General features: G+C 41.9%; 1 protein-coding gene and 1 non-coding gene across 4 annotated transcripts in view; one reads left to right on the forward strand and one right to left on the reverse strand.

Annotated features, from left to right (window-relative positions):
• Positions 1 to 22,184, reverse strand: part of LOC130160991 (partitioning defective 3 homolog) — a 343,348-nt gene that overhangs the window by 283,437 nt on the left and 37,727 nt on the right. For all 3 annotated transcript variants that reach the window (XM_056363858.1, XM_056363857.1, XM_056363859.1), the window contains exon 2: positions 19,563 to 19,664. In XM_056363858.1, coding sequence (XP_056219833.1) covers positions 19,563 to 19,664 — 102 coding nt within the window. The remainder of the gene's footprint in view (positions 1 to 19,562; positions 19,665 to 22,184) is intronic.
• On the forward strand, positions 16,951 to 17,022 carry trnaw-cca (transfer RNA tryptophan (anticodon CCA)). Its single transcript has one exon. It is a non-coding gene; the product is annotated as a tRNA-Trp (tRNA).

The raw sequence follows: 22,184 nt of genomic DNA on the forward strand, positions 1-22,184 counted from the left end.
TGCCCCCTGCTGCAGCTGCGCAAGAGTGCAGCCTGAGGGGAGCCATAAGTCATCGCCGCACCAGAAGCTCCCATTTCAACCAGTGGATCATTCTGACACCCTGGAAAGGTGGTTATACTTCTTCAGATGAATGCAATCATTGACATGCTCCTGCCACAGTTGAGCGAGTCAGTGCGGAATGAGGAGATGTACGGTGTAGATCAAGAATCCCCCCCGGTGTCCCTTTAGTGCAGTGTGTACTTAATGGGTAAACCATAGCACAGACAAGTTGTCAGGTTTGTCTCACATTTGTTCAAAGGAAGGCAGGAGTCTAAGGTGAAAATGAAATATCATATATTTATATGTGGTTACTTGGTGATGTGTATTCTCTTCTGTTGTGTTTTGACAAGTCATGTTTCACACTGACCTTGCTGTAAGTGGATTCGGTTTCTGAGCAGAGCCCCTTAAACATGAAGATTTGCTAGCTTTTCTTTTTACACCATTATCACTGAACAACTCTGAGTTTTGTAACCGTTTGACAAATGAGGCACTTGTAAAGCAAAGCTGGGAACTTTATAATGAACGTAACCAAAGACGTGACTTTCAAAAGGCATAACGATCCACTGATACACTGGAAAAAGAATCCACGGCTACACAGATAATGACTTTAAGCTTTAGTTTCACTCGTACCTCTCATTGTTGTCTATTTGCATTTCAAAAAACACAAAAAGATACAGAGACTCTTGAGAGGACTAGTTCTAAATCAAGTTTAACCTTACAGTACATTATGTTACTTTACTCAAGGTCATGTTTCAGTTACATTATGTTACAGCACATTGCAATGGATCATTTTATTCCTCACACAGCATCATCTTTCCTCCAGTGTTTCCAGGGACTGTTAGTGATTCTGTAAATAACATTAAAATGGTTGAAAAGAAAGCCACTGTGACGATGATGGAGACAGCGAACCCCCCGCTTCTAAACTCCTCTACACAGTGATTTAATACAACAGTTGGAAAAAAAAAAAAAAACACTCTTAGGGGAAGCATAGGTGACACATTTCAATATTTCATCTCGACTTTCCCCCCTACCAAGCCAGCCGTGAAATACAGGCGGTGAGTGTGTTGTTCCACTCAGCATAAACATAACAACCACCCCCCCCCCCACCCCCCACTGAGACCAGCCTAGTTTAAATGGATGAGACGTCACACTTGTTAAATAACAGAGGCACACTGGCACAGTCTGATATGGCGGGGGTTAATCTGCAGACACGCAGGCAGACACACACACACACACACACACACACACACCCATATTATAGCACACAGACGCACAATACCTGCAGCCACAAACAAACAAACAAACATGCACACCCGTACACTCAGACACACCCAAACCTATAGCGGGAGAAAGGCAGGCATACATACAGAAAAAAAACACACACACACACACATTTTCATACACATGCCAGAAGAGACCACCTGTCAGTGTGTGTTGAGCACCACAGGCATCACCTGCTTGCAGGAATAAAACTCTTTGATATTCATATCAACCTCCAGCTCAATACACTCCAATCAAATACCTCTCGCTTTCCTTTTTCCATCTCTCTCTCTCTCTCTCTCTCTCTCTCTCTCTCTCTCTCTCTCTCTCTCTCTCTCTCTCTCTCTCTCTCTCTCTCTCTCTCTCTCTCTCTCTCTCGCTCTCTCTCGCTCTCTCTCGCTCTCTCTCGCTCTCTCTCTCTCCTCCAGACATAATAATGACACAACATAAAAGTGGCTTATAGAAACCTAGCAGTGCAGGTTTCAGAGAGTTTCAGAGCAAGGCCCGAAAAATGCAAACATGCAACATGCACTTGTGGTGAGATGTAAGAGGCAATAGAGAGGGCGCCACGCCTAGTTACGGGAGGGCGCTGGGCCAGAGTGACTGACCGCCAAACTGCCCCCACCCCACCCCACCCCAAGACAGCCGAGGACAATCCACCATCATGGCCGTCATCAACATTACAATCTGAAAGCAGGACCCAGCTGGTGAACGGGAATAGACTGATGGAGGATGGAGGGGTGAATGAAAAACAAAAAGGGAAGTGCGGACAGAGGGTGGAATGCGTGGATCTGCGCAGCATAAAAAAATGACTATCTTAACAAGTCATTTATTTTCATGTGCAGTAAAACTACTGGCTACATTTCTAGCATCAGATGAAGGCAACTCCTTTTCCTTCTTTCCTCCTGTGTCAAAACAGCCTTAGCAGCAAGAAAATGACTGATTAAAAAAGCTACACAACACCCCCCCACCCCCCCCACCCCAATCAACGTGGTGATTTGCATGAGAAACCACAACCCTGGCTGCTTGTCCTCAGCCCTGTTTAACACAGATTTAGCTTTCAGAGTTATAATATCATACTTTATCGCTCTTTGTTGAGAAAAGGTGCCTTTGCTTTGTGACCCTCTCCTCATATGAAACACTTCTGCCAAGGTAAATGCTTTAGTATTCACTTTGCAATTCATTCTGCCTCCCAAGTAATGTGTGGCTGAAATGTTGCTCCGTCTTCCCTCCCTGCAGCAAAACTCATTTTCACAGCCACATGACAAAATATTAACACAGGCTTCAGAATGAAAAGTCACACTTATTTCTTTGTCAAACTAAATCAGGGGCCGCTTCTCCTAATGTTGTGTTAAGAGGTGCTGCGGCGAAGGGAAACTCCCGACGCGGCTACTCTGGTCTCAGGTGCCACACCGGTGCTAATAGGACTGCTAATTGGAGCGTGGCACTGCAAGAGTACATGCACATACACACACACACACACGTATACACACATGCAGACTAAGGCCAGACACACCAGGGAGTTGTATAGTTCGCTCAGGGCTTTGGGGATTGTGTTTGCAGTTGGAACAAGTGTCTCAATATAAAGATATTTTTATATATCTTGGTTTTAAGAAGCCGATTAAATATTGAACATTTACTTATTCATCATATACTACAGATGTGACAGGCGGAGACAAAAAGAGAAAGAAGCAAAGAAACAAAGACTGAGTGCAGATCTTTTGATTTGACAGATGTGCAAAAGCCTTGTCAGGATTTTTCCCATTTTTCTTTTTCTTTTTCTTGCTTTCTGTCCTCTTCATTCAGCCCTTCTCTTCCTCATAATAAACAAGGAGGCAACATATTGAATAATATATCAGCATGTGTTGTTGGTGGAGCGACCTGGTTTCAGCGCTCAGTCATTGCCAGCATCACAAACACACAGGCTCGTACCTAAAAAAGCATATGAACACTGCCCTCTGTATGTCCTACACCTCTGTACTGCCAAACAGCTTGATCACACACACACACACACACACACACACACACACACACACACACACACAAACACAGTCTCCAGTTCGCATAAGTTGTGTGTTGCTGCTAAAAACATGTGTCCCATCTGAACACTCCCACAGAAGAAGTAGGGAAAAAAGGAAGGTGCACTAAAATACATCAGAAAACAGGTTTCTCTTGGTTGTTGGTAATGAGGATGTGTTCCCCAGTTGCTGTTCAAACAGCCACATTTGAATACAAGTAGGTGGCACATCTGTTGTATTTTTTTCTATCATGAATTATTAACATCCTGCCATCGCTGGCAGCTACACTCACCATTATTTCACTTATGAATAGAAATAATGTGCCAAAACTGTGTCTCATATCTGTCAGTTGTGCCCACACAGTGTGTGTGATGTTGAAACTTCAAAGTCTTCTTCATGAAGAAGAAAAATGAATGATCAACAAAAGCTAGTCTTTTATAAAACATATTGTTCGGTAGAATACTTACAAATAGCTTCAAAAATTAGGTGATAGATGATAGAGTGTATTTTTGCTCATCGGGAAACTCTCTGTTCCCTTGACTCCCAGCACAGGGAGGTTAGAGGTCAGCTACACAACAGCAACCCATGAAGCTGGTAGGGATTCAGAGTGTTGCTTAGTAATGGATTCTTGGCAACATGGGTGCCTGAACCAGGTCTAAAGAACAGTGAGTCAAATCATTACAAAAAAAGCCAAAGGGCTGATTAAAAAATAAAACAGTGGTAATTTAAAAAATAAATCTCACACTTGCAATTAGGTGAAAAAAAACAGCTTTGATCTTGTCTACATGTGGATTTGATTAAATGTTTGGTGGTTAGGAAAATAAAACCACATCCAATTTTCATCTGTTTGAGCTGCAGAAAATTAATTTCCCTAATGTGGCGCTTGAACTCGCTCACTTTTACTTTGGCAGTGTCTCTTCCCATCTCACCACTTTACACATAATATAACTGTCACTTTCCACACAGTAACAGACTGTAGTCGGGCAGAGGACTTTTCTTTAATAAGACTTCTGGTAAATGAGGTAAATGACTGTTTGTGTGTGTGTTGCTGTGATCAATAAGAGTGACTCCGTGTGCAGTTCATTCACTGCCTGATGATCGATACGGGATTAGAGAAGAAAAGCAAAGTCTGTCTCTTGCCTTCTCTATCATCTATCTCATGGGCTGTTTAAGGAATTTCGAAGACGAGGACGGGAGTGGAGAAGAAAACGGTGAAGCGAAGACAATAAACAGGTGTGGATAGAAATTCCAAATGTCATAAGAAAGCACTGATGCACAAAGTGATTTTTGTTCCTTACAGGACACAATCAGGAAACACAGGACGGGCAGCTACTGTATACACGCTAAATAAAACACAGACTTTTCTAATGGTCGTGGAGAGGGCTGTTCTTTGTGTGTCCTCTGGGAGTGTCATCGGTAAGTGAGGCCACACACAGTGTCAGCGAGTGAATCAGGGCTTTTACAGTGTAATGGCCCTAAACTGGAAAAACCCAGAGAGAGTAACTGACAATACGGGATATCACATATGACTCTTCTTTCTCTGCGTAAGGATAGACATTTACACTAATGCATGTATACAGGACAGTGCTTCTGGCACAAGAGTGCAATAACATCACGAACCATCAGATGTGTGTGTGCAAGTGTGTGCACATGTGTGTGTTTGTGTGAAGGCTGATGGATGAATGTCTTCAGAGATAAATGGGTGCCTATTATTTGTGCCTTTTATAGGCAAATTCCCCACTGACTTCCAAGTGCATGGCATAGCATGCAGTCTTCCCGCACACGCACGCATACGCACGCACGCCCGCACGCACACATAGACACACGCGCATGCACATAACGAGCTACAACTGAGGGGCCCTAGGCTGTGGTACATCTGTTGTAGAGGAGACATAAGGCATTCATGCAGGGACTCTCAAGATTCTCCATGCAATACCACACACGCATACTGTATACACACACACACGAGATGCACACATATACACACAGTACACGTACACACTCGCTGCATCTGATGAATGAGCTTTTTTTTAACACTAAGGGAAAAGGAAGACATTGTGTTGAAGGGGTCTTATGACAATTCTACCTAAAAAATCCCTTCTGGATAAAATCGTGGCTGCACACAAAGACGCACTGAGACACATTCTCTCAAATTGGCCCACTGACCTTCAGATACCCTCTATAATGAATACATACAGCTTTTAGTATTTTTAACTTCTAGCTCCAGGAGCCAGGAGTACAGAAAGATGGAGACACAGGATTTTTGCACATTAAAGACAAAGAAAGCATCGAGTCACTATGTTCTACTTCTGATACGAAATTTATTGAAAATCCCAATTTTAATATTTACTGCATATCGTTAATTTACTGTTTGTCCATGATAAAATACAACATCTGCATTAATACTAATATTGTTAGGATCAAATTCCATTGTATCAACATGTATATATGTATCATAAGCCAATTACTAATAAAAGCAGCTGTATTCCTAGGGCTACAGCAAATTCTTCTTAACTGTTTGATTATTTTTCCTATGGTCGATCACCATCCAAGGTGGCGTTAAAGATATTAACATAATCATCTCTAATTATTATTCTAAAGATAGTTTTAATTCTCGTTGATTGTTGTTGTTGATTGACCAATTGGTAAATCAACTAATCATTACAGCTTAATAGTATTTGAAGAAAATATGGTAGGAGCAGTGGTAAGACTGTAGTCTGGGCATTAGCTGCAGGAGCTGTAGCATTAGCCGTAACAGCGGTGGTTCCATACTATTTCAAAACAGGGCGAGTGGGATGTGGAAAACACTTTCAATCCTACCAGGGATAAAACTCTGGGGGGAAATAACACTTTCTGTGTAAAGATTTTGAATAATGCCACTATCTTTTTAAAAATGCAATTGTTGTTTGCATTTGATATATACAGCACTCCAGAGTGAATGCTAAATGCACCGGCAGTTGTGCAAGAGGAATGCATACAATGCTTCAGCATGTCTGTAAGCCTCCAGTATTTGAGCAGAGCGGGGCATAAACTGAAGAGGTCTTTAGCCTTTTTCTCATGAGAAGAGAGGCAACGAGAGCACACAGCCCCGGTGTTAGAGGGGATTCAGCTCTCTGTCTGCTACAATATGCCTGTCTAAAGCTCTCCAAACCAGGCTTAGCTTCCCGGTCCTGGCACCGCCTTCCTCCCTCCCTGTGCCAGTGTCAACTTCAGCTTGGTACGACGCCAGCCGCCAACGCCAGACTCAGCTTAGCTCGTGGCAATGCCTGCGCTCTACTTTAACTGGGTTTCTTCTTTCCTTCCTTCCTTCGCTTGGATGTCTTTCATTACTGTCTCTTCCACTGGTCATTTTTTTTTTCACTTTTTCTTTGTAACTATGGTGCAGAGGCTAATAGAAGAAGTATGTGGTATACTAATTACAACATTTAAACCTACAGATCACTCCAAATCCCAACTAGCCTGGTGTATATCATATCCCCCGTATAACAGATTAAGCCAGTCTAAAACACAGCTTCACCTCCCAAAGTCTATTTGAAAGCCAATTTTCAGACACAACCTTGGAGTGACTTTGGATCTGTGAGGGTAATTATATATGGTTCTGAGAGAAGTAGTCAAGTGTTGAAAACAGCCGCTCATGATCTGGAAACTCTGGAGACAAAAGCTACACAGGGATACTTGTCATGCAGAAGAGACACTCGCTTGGTCTAACAAGGAGCTGAGAGACAGTAGGGTGAGAGAGAAATTGGTTTATATTAAAAAAAGAATAAGCAATTGATGGTAGATTGAAGTTTTTTCTGTATAAGATTGCAGTTTCTGTAGAACTGGCTGTGACTTTTTTAGAAGTAATTTCCTAGCAGGCAATCATACTCGGGAGCCACATGGAGAATGCACTGTTGCCCCCATGAGGCGAGGTGGAAAAGACTCAAATGTGGAGAAGATGCCTTCCACTGAAATGGGCCAAACTAACCGCAGCCGTATAATGAGACAATAAGGATGAATAGCAAATAGGTCTGATTCAGTTTATAAGTGGAAACCAGGGCGATGTCTCCTCCCTTGTATCTCTGTCTGATGCCGGATGTCCTTTGTTATCTTAGTGCTCCTAGGTGCACCCCTCTGGGGGTCTTTGGGAGGGCGGCAGGATCCCAGTTGGGGGCCTGTATCTGTCACCTCAGTTTAGGGCTTGTCTCATGGCGGCTGACCCAAATCGACCCCCCGGGGGCGATGCCAGGCCCCTCCACAGGACTCCGCCGCTGTAGATAATAGGCTCGTTTGGCAAAGTATCCAGACACTGGAACCAAAGCAGCCCTGACAGCTGTCAACCAGGACAAGCATCCTCCTGCATGACACACGCACGTGCACAATATGAGGATGAGAGTGTGTCGCCACTACAGTACGTCTGTGTGTGTGTGCGGGTGGGTGGGTACGTGCGCGATTGTTTTTCTGCATAGGTGTGTAAATGTGTACTCTTTGTCTGTGTGGGTCCTTCCACTGTTTTTTTTTTTTTTTCCTGTTTTGGCACTGCCTATCCACAGCTCTGGTTAAACACCCCGGCATTTCCAGACAGTATTCAGGCAAGTCGACGCCATGTCAGTAGCAATTTGGCGCATCGGCAGAAATCTCTTCCTGTAGGGGAGCTGTCATGGAGGAGAAATCAAAGACACCTACGTGACTAGCTGGGTTGCCTCCGAGCTGAAAGAAACACTTGGTGACATGACCTGATTTCACCCTTTTTAAAAGGAAACCACAGCAGAAGATGGAGGAGTTGCCTGCTGCTGTGCAATATGAAGTAACATCATTCTTACCCCAGGCACAGGGATGTGTATGTCACGCTGCATATGCTATATAGCTGAAGCAGTGGTTTTGTCAACAGGGAACGGACCCATGTTATCTATACATGTGGCTCAGCAGGTCTATACGAGCTGCCTCAGCAGGCTGTCATGTACTTGCAATGCTTTGGGTTCAAGACTGTCTGATGACCTCTGTTCCACATTATCAGACTGTCTATACTGCGCACACACACAGCACTCTAACCCAGATACAAATGTTTACATTTCACATATACGGTATTCAAAAACCATTTTTTCCATTTGCCACAATTCAAAAAAAGATTTTAAGAGCCTGTCCTTATAAAAAAAAAAAAAAAAGTTAAAGAAAAATAGAAAAAAAAGACAGAACTAATGCTATGACACCATCTTTGGATTGGTTTATTGAGTTTGGCTAGTCTGCACCGTTAATATATTTCACCAACACCAGGGGCCAGATGCATAAATGATGCGTACACACACACAAAACCATGTGTGCGCCATTTCCTGCACATAAATTTGTATTTATAAACGCAGAATGTGCGCACCTCATGCATTCCTTTGACCATGCGTGCACACAGTTTTCCGAAGCGATCCAAGTTAGTTACAGTGAAGTGAAAATACAAGACATGTAACATAAATAGCCTAAGTTTTGCCGTTTACACAGCAATAAGAATTTTACAATGCATGTTTATGTGCTCCATGTTTCCTTTAGCATCATTTAATATCTTATTATTTATTGTGAGTCATTCTGGAAACTGATTCCATATCATTTTAATATTTACTAATCACAATTTTAGACGCCCGTCTGGCGGCCTAATTATGACGTCTCTTCTCCCAATAAATGAAGTTCAGAGTAAAACAGGACTTTACATTTGGAGTGACTGTGCTCAAGTTTACTGCACGTTTTTACCTAAGAGCCTCAATTTCACAATCGGTGAAATTGCACATCTTTTTCGTCTTTCTTTAATGTGGTGTCTGATAACTTGTGGTGTAGACATTCATTCATTTTATGCCTAATTGTGGGAGTGTAAATGAGGCTTGTGCACGTGCGATCAATTTCTCTGAGTGTTTCTTCTGAGTGAGATTTACGAAGCGGAAACATGCGTACGCACGGCTTTATAGTTCTGATGAAAAGAACGCGGATGCATATTTCTGGTTTCGTGCTTACACATAGTTTTAAGCATGAGTCTACGCAGGGATTTTTAAGCATCTGGCCCCAGGGCTCGACGAACCTCACATGAAAACCATTTGACTTCAGTGAAAGCTGCTCGCCGGCACACACTGGGAATGCGACAAACCATTCATATGTCACAGATCTCACGCAATATGATATCAGTATTCAGCTATCAGAAATGCATTACGCTCCGTTGCATTAATGATATTTCATCTCTTACCAGCAGACACTTGAACTCTGCCCCATTTTATTGCTATGTGTCATTGATACTGGTACTTGTATTCATATTGCTCGGTTTGTTTTTATAAAAGATCAGACTGTGGTACTTTGTTACACAATGTTGCATCACTGTTGTCTATAAAACTGATCAGAATACAGTTCATACTGCAGTGAATAAAGACGACACATGTGATTCCCACTTTTAAAAAAAGAAGTCTTATTCAAGGTCTATTTCCTCTTCGACTTTCACAGTATAATGAGATATCAATGTTCTGCAAATATATAGCACTTCATACTCATCCAAACCTGTGCTGTGATACTCCTGTCATTATGCACAGCTTTGATGATTTTCCAGTTTCCATAGCACTGCTTAATTGAAAGCAATCTCCACCTAATAATATTCAGCCCATTTACAAAACAATAAAATTACAGGCTTAAACCACTCTTCTGCTCTCAAAAAGTTAATTACGTATAGTAAAAGCAGCAAGTTTTACATGTCACACAAAAGAGTGCAGTGACCAGCAGACTGTGGAGCTGCTAAGAATAAAGGCCTGTGATTCTCTAGAGCAGTTTCCAATGGACAAAAGCACAAAGACTGTTGTTACACTGGGCAGCTCCCCGTTGTGAGGGATTATAACTTAAGTGGGAAGGAGGGAGCTGCTGAAAAAGAACAACAGTGCTCAACAAATCTACCCTGAGTAAGTGAAGTTCAAAAACTAGGAACCTAATAAACAAGCAACAGACAATAAATCCAGAGCCCCAGAGGAAAATGAAATGAAAAACTGCTTGCTGCCGCCCACGAGCCTCTGGGCAGAGCAGCGGAGGTGAGGATAAATTCCGCTACCACACTGAGTCTGCAGAGCCAACTCTGGTCCTTACAGGCTAATTACAGCTGACTACAGCAGGGTGTGTGCATGTGTGTATGTGTTTGTGTGTTTCAAAATGTATGTGTGGGCATGTTCACACGTAGTGGCCAGATCAAGTGTGTGTGTGTGTGTGTGTGTGTGTGTGTGTGTGTGTGTGTGTGTGTGTGTGTGTGTGAGCATTTCAGCAGCAGTAACACCTTTCAAAATGACTTATCCATGGGTTCGTCTGAATCGGAGGACGTGTGTCAGCGTCTGAGCAGAAGCACGTGCTGGTGGTTGAAGGAGAACTAGATAAAGTGACTTATCCTGTTGCACCTTCCTGCTTCCTGCATCCTTCTGTCAGAGGGGTTTGTGGCTTCTTATCGTGGCTTTAAGAGTCAACTATCGGCTTGGAACTATCACATCCACTGGACTATTAACAGCCAGGTTCTGGCGTGTTGCAGTTCAAATAAATCAATTATAAATTAATAAAAGTAACATGATTACAGACATGAAGGCAGCTATTCACAAACATTATTGCCTGTGACTTCAGAGTGAACATTAAATCAGATTGGCACTCAGGCTTGGGTTCTGGCAGCAATTTTCAGGATATATCACAGTATTTCCTGTATTCGGATTTGCTATGAGGTCTCTACATTAGCACCAAGAAAGGCGTAATGGTTTTACCCCCCCAGGCTCTCTCCTCCTCCTCCTACAGAGGGGAGGATCTTACTATATACTGCAAAAAATCAAATAGTGCTCCATGGATCCACTGAAATGTTCAGGAGCTACTTCACGAGGCGGATTAATCAGAGCAATTCTTGGAAAGATGTGCAGGAAAATACAAAATTAGTCCACAATGAGCGGTGGATGCAATGCGCTGCCTGAGAGACGATGGGGAGAGACAGCCAACCAGACACAATAGTCTTCAATCTATGCCAAAAGAGGCTGCAATCACTCACAAACACGTATACACACACAGACGCATTACACACACTTAGACCCACACACAGACAAACATAGTAATTAGTCTTTGATTTCCCCCGGCAGTGTTCGGGTATCAGGGGGCAGCTGCTGGGACCCTGCTTTAGCCTTGGCTAATTTCACTCACGGCTTGATCCCGACCCAGCACAGGTGCCCACTTGGCACCCGACCGCTGTTGCCATGGCAATGCCAACGTCAGGGGCCAAAAGAGTGCCAATTGTCCAAAGAAGCCAAGGAGCTCGACCACAGGAGCCGTGGATGTGCTACTCATTATAAACAGACCATATTAACACAAGTAGAGGAGGCAGCCAGTTCAGTTCAACTAGGCTTCTCTTCGACAAATTTTTTTTTTTCTTACATTAATGACACGTGTCTCTTATATCCATTTCCAAACAAAGACATTTCCTGTGCAGCAGACGCTATGCACATAATCCTGTCGGTTGCTATAACTTGGGCTTGAGTGCCTCTTTGTGGTTCACGAGTGTCACTGCAACATCCATCATGCACCGGCTGTTAAACACACTACACTGAACCGCTGATTCAGTCTCCTCGAGGTGCACCTGTAATGAGCTTCTTCTGTTTATCACCCCATGAGGATTCACCCCTCGCCCCCTGCACTCATTAAGCCCTGGGGATGCGCTTGCTTTGACTCACCTCCGTTAATGAGGGAGATCCAGGCTACAAACGCCAAGGGACCCAGTTCCTGAAATCATCTTCACTTATTTGTTATCCAGCTCCCTTTGGACTAAATATCTAGACTTGCACACTAAGCAAGATGAAAAGCGGATGAGGCTCCATCAAGTATAAAAGGGTTAATGATGTCTGAAGTGACGGCGAAAAATCAAAGCTTAAGTCTAAAAACAGGAATGCGTGGACCTGAGTCAGGGAATAAGTATCTGTCTATGCGTCATACATAAGTCAGAAGTGCACGTTCAGAGGAGCTGAGCTGTTAGACTGAACCTGCCTTTTAGCACAACAGCAGCATTAACTCCAACTGCTCTGTAACGGCATGATCGGACAAATTCATTCCTACCATGTGTCTGAAACCCACAGGAATTGATTATAGGAATCATGTTCACTTCTCTTGCACAACAACAACAACAGTTTTGAGGTTTTAAATGCCCAATCAATAAACAGCCCAATCTCCCTGCAATGACCATTAAAGTTGAATCTTATTTGATCTAATGGGCCATATCATGCCCATTTCGTTCCTTTATGAACACATTTCAACAGACGCACGTTGTGAATTTCTTACCTACGGCCATATTCTAACCAGGAGTCATTTTAATTGCCTCATTGCCATCTGGTATATGGATGAAGTGTCGGTATCACAGCCATTTCATAGCTATCAGAAGTTTTTTTTCCACACTGGATGAATTTTCAGAAGTCTAACATAAGGCTCTCAGCTAGATGTTTCCACCTCCGTCTTCATCAGTAGATTAACTGAAGCATTTGTATGATGTGATTTCACTTGCCACAGGGCTCATTCAGCCCATCTGAAGACTTGGTAGGCTAACTGTAAAAGCTGGAAGTTCACTGCAATAACTTCTATGTATAAGCACAATATGCATCTAAGGTCACATTTACGTACACTCGTCATTTCAAGTGTCTCGCATCCAGATAAAAAAAAAAAGAAAAACATCATGAGAGATTTTTTTTCACAAATACACTCACTAAGCAATTTATTAAGAACACCATACTAAGTCTAACCCTCCCTTTGCTCTGAAAATAGCCTCAGTTCTTCGTGGCACCGATACCACAAGATGTGTGGAAAAAGTGACACTTTCAGCTGCTCCATGTTGACATGATTGCGTCACGTCATTCCTGCAGATTCATCAGCTGCAACATTCATGCTGCAAATCTGCTGTTCTAGCGCATCCCAAAGGTGTTGTACTGGATTCAGATCTGTCGACCACGGAGGCCACTGAAGTTCACTGAACCCGCTGTCGTGTTCGTGAAAGCAGTCTGAGACGACTTTTCCTTTGCGACATGGTGCATTATCCTGCTGGAAGCAGACATTAGAAGATGGTGAACTGTGGTCGTAAAGGGATGAGGAGGGGTCAGCAGCAATATTCAGACAGGTGGTGGCAACCCAAACAATTATTGATTGGTATTAAAGGCCCAAAGTGTGCCAAGAAAACATTCCCCACTCCATTACACCACCATCATCAGCCTGGACTGTTGACGCAAGGCAGGTTGGATCCAAGGATTCATGCTGTTGATGCTAAATTCTGACCCGACCATCTGCTGCTTCAGCAGAAATCTAGATTCATCAGACCAGGCTACGTTTTTCCAGATTTCAATGGTCCAGTTTTGGTGACAAAATAATCAAACCAGCCTGTCTGACACCAACAGTCATGTCATAGTCAAAGTCACTGAGATGACATTTCTTTCCCCACATTCTGATGTTTGATGTGAACATTACCCGAAACTTCTGACTTGTATCTGCAGGATTTTATGTTTTGCACAGCTGCCACACGACTGTTTGGATAACTGCATGAATAAGCAGGTGTTCCTAATAAAGTGCTCGGTCAGTGCATATGCTTCTCTGCTGGTCTCTAAAATCACAGTCAATCCCCCTGAAGTCCAGAAGGAGGCGGTAATGCACCTGAAGCTGCTTGGTAACTTTAGCAGTTTAACCAAAGACACTGAGGTGACTCGCTGTAGGGTCACAGAGGGTGTCAGTGTAGCTGTAGGTGAAAAATTATTTTAGTTTTTAGGTTTCTTGATAGAGGAATTCAAAAATCTGAATTGGGATTTTTTTCTGAATACATTGCATTTCAGTCTACACATGTACGTTGTAGTCATTAGAAATATTTCCCCACATTGTAACTTACTTGCCACATGTATTTCTTCTGTAAGCTAAGCGATCCCACTGTGCCATGCTATTCTTATTGTATATACTTTTTAAATTCAAATACACTACAGAGCTGTTGCTATTCAGAAATGTGTTACTAAACTAACACGCAGAGGAGCCCTTTTTTTAAAATCCACTCATTGTTGTGCTTTGACCCTGACGTGACTGAACAAACCTCTGATGAGCAGCCAAATGCGCTACCACTGCGCCACAAGGTCATCAGCAGCATGTTGACATTATCAATACAGATACAGCCTGAGATTGTACAGCAAAGAGAAGAGGTCACACTTTCTGGAAAGACATTTTGTAAAATATAAGGTATAATGACAATCATAGCTCATTAAAGAATACGCCTCTTAATTACAAAAGCTTAATAAAAAAGCGAAATAATTTTTAAATAATACTCTGGTTGAGATGAAACACAAACTGAGCTCTCCCCATGCCAATCTACTACTTCACCCTTCAGTCCAGTTGGTGGCAGTGGTGTACCAAAAAGCTGGTGCCCACTGCCAATAAACCTCCACCAACTCCTGAAAATCTACAGACTATAACTCAAACACATGTTAGATTTGCATCATTAGTGAGAGACGTATTGCTCCAAATAGTGTTAGGACATCACGGACAGACGGGATGGAAGTAAAAGAGTCTGTGTTTCAGCTCTCCCTGTAGCATCTTGAGGGAAGAGGGGGCAGCTTGTTCAGACAAACATCTAAATCACTGTGAAACTGCGATCGTTTCATCAGAATTATCTTTACAAGGAAAAACATGTAGACGAAGAATTCAACATCCAACTAGAACCAAACTTGCAGCAACAGGGACGTTTGTGCAACACAAACCAAAACTAACCCGACAAACACCCTCTCATGTTTCTCATGAATGTGAAATGGAAGTTAGATCATCAACATGAGGATCAGTGTAGCAGAGACAGACAGGCTGCAGCATGCAGCTATGACTGAATATGAATCACAGCTCAGTAATCTGACTGCTGAACCTGAGCCAGACTACTCACATACCCCACACACACACGCACACAGGCACGCACACGCACACACACACACACACACACACACACACACAAACCTAAGATTTGAACAGCTCGGGTGCTCCCAACGGTAGAGGGACCGAAACTTGAAAAGTGACAACAGCAGTTTCTACATTAACTCCCCTCTGCTCTGTTACTGCAGTGACACACAGCAGATGAGAGATCATTCATTTACATGTTACTGCTACTGAGCTCACTTGCTGTGCAGTATCACCCTGTTTATTTGTGGAAGAGAAGAGAAAACATCATCAGTAATAACATCAGCATCAATAGTATCAGTAATCTTTATATTTGAAGAAATTTCTGTTCGAGAAATTAAGAAACTGCCACATTTTTTTCCCCCTTAGCTGAAACAGTTTATGTTTTCACCAATACAGTATCTGTTTGATGGTTTGTTTATTTGTCAGCAGGATTACGCAAAAAGTGCTGAACTGATTTGCATCTAAACTTGGTGGTAGGATGGGGCATGGGCCCGGGAGGGACCCACTTAATTTTGGTGTGGATCTTATGAAAGGGGCAGATCCAGGAACATTGCGAAATACGGCATTTTTCAACATTGTTGTTAATTTCTCAGGAAATAATGTTTGGATCTTGATGTATAAACCAGACATATTTATGGAGTTGAGATCTTGGGTCTGAGATCTTGAGTCTGTTCAGTTTGGTGCAGATCCAGATAATAATCTGGAGCAGACAGACTTGTGTAGGATTGTTTGGCGTTGGCAGAGGTATGTGCTCTACTGAGTGCCATTCTAGTTATAATCTGTGTACTCTGTATTTCAGATATGAATTTCACCGTTTCCAGTGGCAACTGTCTATGCTGCACTTTGCTCCTTCAGTGATTTTGATATATCTCATAGTGGCCTAAACATGAGTGGTCAGTTTTCCCATTGGGACAATGTCTTCATTATTCCGTTAAAATGTAAAAACTTTACTAACAGGTGTTTCAGGAATTTCAAACAACTGTTAAACATTGAGTCATTTCTAGAGCCCGAACAATATTGGATTTTTGGGGCTGATGCCGATACTGATATTAGGGAGTAAACAAATTCCAATATTGATATATCAGCCGACATATATATATATACTTATATTTATGGAGTAATCAAATTATTATTATTTATTTATTATCAACAATGAGCTAATGGACACATGAATTTCCCCTAGGGGATAAATAAAGTATCTATCTATCACACATAACTTGACTTGACCCGAGCATTTCCACTGCATTATTGCTTCTTAACAAAAGTATTCATATCAGCTCATATCGGAGAATATTTGTGCCGATACCGATATATCTGTGATAGGCAAATATCGGCCGAGCAATAATTTCATTTATTTCCATCCAGGATAAAATAAAATGTCTGACCTAGCAGTTTCCCCAATCTCAGTTGTAATATTATCTTAGCAGTCTAACTAGCTGGTACAAAAGAAGGGAAATGTCAGAGGAAATAACTTCTGAGAAAAAAAACAAAAATCTGCAAGTGTGTAAGCTGCAAAAACAGCTCTGTATGCTGCTATGCTGCTAACCTACAGACACTGACAGTGTACAGGGCTCAAGTCATATCTAACAGCCCTGCCTGACCTGTAAAAATTTGGCATAATATTTTTTTTTTTTAAAGATCAGACAAAAGGAAAGACAGGAAGCTGAAAATAGATCCAGCATGTGCTGTGCTGACCGTGATGTCAACTGATAAAGCTCAGGTGTGAGACCTCGTGGCGCAACGGTAGCGCGTCTGACTCCAGATCAGAAGGTTGCGTGTTCAAATCACGTCGGGGTCAGTGTATTTTGAGGTACAAAGGAATACGAACGGATACTAATGCATCTCATCAAACCTGTGCTTTCAGCTGTGTGAGGCACTCTACACAAAGATTATGTGTGGGAAAGAAACTGATGACACACGTGGCTCAACTGGAATAGCGCTACACTTCCAGCTCTACCATCAAATTAACAGCGTACAAGGCCAACAGAAATAACATCTAATAAATTCTCGTATGTAAACTTTAACTTTTGGGAAGTTGCACATAGGATTATAAAGAAATAGTGAAAAAAAAAAAAAAAAAACACTGACAATTTCAGGTAAAAAGAAAATCAAATTAGGTTTTAAACACCTAATATTAAGAAGAAAGTCCTTTTTATTTATGAGATCTCCAAACCCAGTCGACCAGCATCAGCCTGTGGAAGCACCGCATCCAGTAGAATAAGAGCGATGTTGTTATGAATGGGTTGAAATGATCAGGTCTGGTTACCTGTGCCTGCCCGTGTGTCTGTTGGTAGGTTAGTAAAACAACAGGGATGGAGGCAGTATCTGACGGAAAGAACTGGATGGACTGGATTTACTACTACAACTGTATACAAATACAAAGAAGCAAACACCCACACACACTGGTACACACACACACACACATGCACAGATGGCTGTTCCACTGGTGTAAACTTAGTTGTCCCAGCCCACATCCAGCTGAGCTGTGCACTCATGTCATTTAGAGCAACTGTCAGCAGAGTTTTACTACAGTATGTCAGTCTTGTGACTTAGGTTGACTGATATTGTTAAGGGTTTGGCAGGAACTCAGCTGTAGACTAACCTTTAGAATATTACTTTACAAGTATACTAATGAGAAAATCATAGAAAATCAGCTGTTATTGCACCTTCAAAACAGGAAGGCTACATTTTATCATGGGAATTAAATTAAATATGGTCACCAGTGACACAGTAATGGGCCCCCACCACCACCAGGGGGAGAGGGTATCAGAGCAAATGAACATGGTGAAAATAAAAACGTCAGGTAGCCTTTTTTATTTCACTGTAATTGCCAAAGATAGAGTTAGTTCTTTCTTTCTTTCTTTCTTTCTTTCTTTCTTTCTGAAGGGGATCACAGGAGATGGATGAGGAGAGGAGACGGAGATGAGATCAGATAAGAGGGGAAAACAGAGAGGAGTGTTTCGGACAGCAGGTGCAAAACAGCTGCTCTAACCACTGATCCCACCTGAGGCGTAACCATGGCACCTACCATACAGATAAGGTGTGTGGATGCACATGCACACATACTCTTTCTTTCTCTCTCTGATACACACAGATTCTCATTCATGGACAAGACCAGAGAGCATCTTCAATTTTCAGTCAGGCAGAAAAACTAAAAATCGATTGACATCTCACTGAAGCGCTCTAAATCTCAGATATCTGGCGTGGGAAATATACTATTCAACATGAAACAGCAGCACAAAAAGCTCCGTGTTCATCTTCAGATTTCACAAGACAGCAGTGGCAAATACAAGAAATCAGAGATCATGAGAGTAACAAAACTCCTAACAGAGAAGAATCAAAGACAGCACTTTCATTTAAAGCCTAAATGTTTCATCACCACTTCATACATTATGATGATCCTGCTCGCTTTAAGCTTAGTTATCTGCGAAGTGATGAGAACACCAGATAAATTATCCATGTCATAACTACACCAGGAATCACAGCAGTGAGGAATAGTAAACCATTCAATTTTGATCAGTATCTATGTGCTGGTAATACTTTTAATTCTTTTTTAATATATATTAAGTTAGCAACCACGTGAATGCTAGCAAACAGTCCACCATCACCCACCATTCACCTCATTCAGCAATTAAAATGAGAACTGAGAACTGCTTCAAAATATCCATCCAATAATCATTTAAACCATTTCCCACTCACAGAGACACAAAGAGGGGGTATAGTTTACAACCTGGCCCAACATTAAAGCCAAAGAGCGAGTGACTCAGGTGTAGTCAGCACTGTTCCCATGGGGAGGATGGAGTGGGATTGTGGGTAATCATTCACAGCTGGTCTAGTGGGTATGCTATGGCATCATGCTGCCTCTGACACAGATTTTGCCCACACACTCTTATACTGGCAAATTTAGAAAAACACACACGCCCTCACACACATTAACACACACACATCAAAGTGGGGCCTTGAATGTAACACAGCAGACTTCACTGCACCATTCAACCTTCAACAGATATGAAAGCTATGGAGAACTGCCAGCAGGTTGGAATGATTAAACAGAGAACATGGTGGTGTGCAGTGGTTTGCTGTTATATAATGTTTTAGTGATCATGAGATGGTAAAAGCAGACAGGTGTAATCATGAGCACATGTCAGTGAAAATCTTTGTTACTGCCAGCGTTTTATGCACAACGTTTCAGAGTTCAGACACCATCGAAGATATTTTTGCACAAGGAAAAAGTGAATAGAAATGAGAAGGGGTGTTCCAGCGTGGAAAACAAACAAATAAAATAAAACATGCTTTTTTTTCCTCTCTCTCTCTCATTACATACATGCTTGGACTCACCCTGTCTTTGTCATCCACCACGTCACACAACATGTCATCCAGGTCCAAAATGCCCCCATCTCCATGTTCCAACCTGTGGACCTGGACCCAGTAGCTAAGGTCCTGGAAAGAAAAAGAAAAAAAGGGGGGGGGAGAGGATTAGCTCAGTAATGAGATCAGCTTTATTTGCACCATATAGACTTAGGATTTGTAGCCTTATGTAAGTAAAGCCATACAACATACATCATATTAGCATTGCCAGGCCAAAGGAATTAGCAGCTTGTGTCAGCTGATCCAATCACCATGAGGTTCATACAGTGATCCAGTCAGCTGGCACGCAGAGGCTCTGACATGGTTATGGATTGACATCATGATAGCAGTTATGAAATATTTTAATCCCCTGCTGGTTGGCCTGCAAAATGAGCATATGGCTCAAACCTTTTTTTTTTTTTTCTTGTGGAAGCTGAAGAGAGAATAGATGTGAAACATGCACAGCCAGAGGTGCCATATTCATTAGTCTTACATATTATAGCAGGTGATAATGCTCCTCTGCCTTCCCCCATTCAGTTACAAAAAAACAAAAAGAAACTGACCGCCTTTTTTGCATCAGCATATGAATATATCATCCATGCATACATAATGAATTGAGATATGTTGCACAGAGAAAGTCCAAGATCACTTCACTTTGCTTTTAGTTTATTACTCAAATTCCATGCAGTGTAATCAATCCAACATGACCTTTTTTTAATATTGCTTTATGATGAAATACTGCATGTTTATAATAGTTGGTGTTTTATCATGATGAGAGACTTGGGCGCCACTCTTATTCTATGCCATATCAGAGAGCGTACACCATGTACTGTGCTTCATGGACTTAAGTGCAGTTCATATAAAATACTTGAGAAGTGGAAATGTGTAAATATATGTTCAGATGTGCAATAAAGACATACAGAATACTGCTTTTCGCATTACTGCAGCAGCATCTTCACAGGGAAAACATGCCCAGGTAAAGTCTCATTAATATATTATACAGCCCTTCAAAGGCAGGAAGCAGTAAAGCTGGATAAAGAGTTTAAGTGACAGCGCAGAATTTTTAAAATCTCTCTTGAAACAATACCGATGTGCCCATATGTATGTGAGAAAAGGTCTTAGTCACTGTATCTGATTCTGCACCCCACTCCAGCCCTGAAGCTTTTTGACTCTGACTGCACCATAAGAAATAGGAGACAAAATGCACAGCTCGTATTCTGTGCAAAAATGCTCCAAAGTTCAGCTGAGGCTCATATTTGGTTTTAGCTGTCCAACCAAGCTTAATCGAGTCAGTATCTTTCCAGGTCACAGTCTATTTAATACAAATTTCCCTTGTTTTGTTTCCACAGAAAGAAGTTCTTTGCCAAATTATAATCATTTTTCTAGTATAGTAGTATAATATAGAAAAAGAGATGTAAAAAAAAAAAAAAAAAAAAAAAGGATGTTTGATATTCAGTAATATTCCTGCTCGCCTCCTGGGGCTCAGTACGGAGGCATGATGGCCCACTCAGACAGGAGAGCTGAGAGCAACCACTCAGCTCAAGGACTGTTCTTCCTCATTCACCATGTCAGCAAAGAATCTGCTCACTCTCTTGTCTCTATTTTGTTCTCACTTTATTTCCCTCTCTCTGTCTCTTTTCCTCCATGCCTCTTCCTCCACACTGAGCGGTTTTCGGGTCTGGGGTTAAATGCCTTCATGCACGGCTCTGTTGTACTGAACTCCATTGTGGTTCACCAGACAAAATGGTCCAAATCATGAGGGGAATGACTGTGTGGTATTTTTCTTCCCTCTGAGGTTATTAGGGGGGGGGGAGAGGGCAAGTTTATCAGGGACGTTCGCAAAAGTCAAAACAAGAAAACGGAAGCAAAGAGAGAATTGAGGTGTTGTTAGTAGTTGTATTAATTTGGGCAACTGATAGAACAATGTAATATTGTCGTCAGAAAGAAATGAGTCAAAAGATTATAGAGAGTTGTGTGTGCAATATGCAGTGAAATATGAATTCTCTTTGAGCTGGTCCACAGTAAAGATCAGTGTATGGTTGACTGATTGGAAAACCGACTTTGAAAGCACTCCGACCTGACAGAATTTATTTATTGATTTATTTATTTGCTAAAACTGCTGAATAATACCACCACAAATGTACTTGAAACCCAGAGGAAGACAGTCACGGCATAAATTTACCATCTCTGGAAGTCATTACAAACCACATACTGACCCTCAGTATTAAAGGGGGGGGGGGTTAATTTTCAAACGTTGACACGCTCTGTCTGTTTGGCATCTTCAGTCAGACTTGTTGCTTAGATGGATTATGAGAAACAAATAAGATTCTGAGAGAAGCTCAGCCACAAAACTTAATCCCAGAAAAACATGAAAGGAAATTAACTGAGTTTGACAAATACTGTTTAGATATGACTTGGTTCAAATTATGTATTCGTCTTACATCAATGGCACTTTGCCTACTTTAAGCCAAAAGCAATACTTTGCAATTCAAACACTCTATGGGAGTAATAGCAGAGAATTCCCCACTGACTGGAAGTGGGATGGTTTTGTGTTTTGGGGATCATCTCTGAATACCTCAGTGTAAATACTAAAGTGATAAACACACAGATTTG

The sequence above is a fragment of the Seriola aureovittata genome, chromosome 20 (assembly GCF_021018895.1).
Source record: "Seriola aureovittata isolate HTS-2021-v1 ecotype China chromosome 20, ASM2101889v1, whole genome shotgun sequence".
Classification (NCBI taxonomy): domain Eukaryota; kingdom Metazoa; phylum Chordata; class Actinopteri; order Carangiformes; family Carangidae; genus Seriola; species Seriola aureovittata.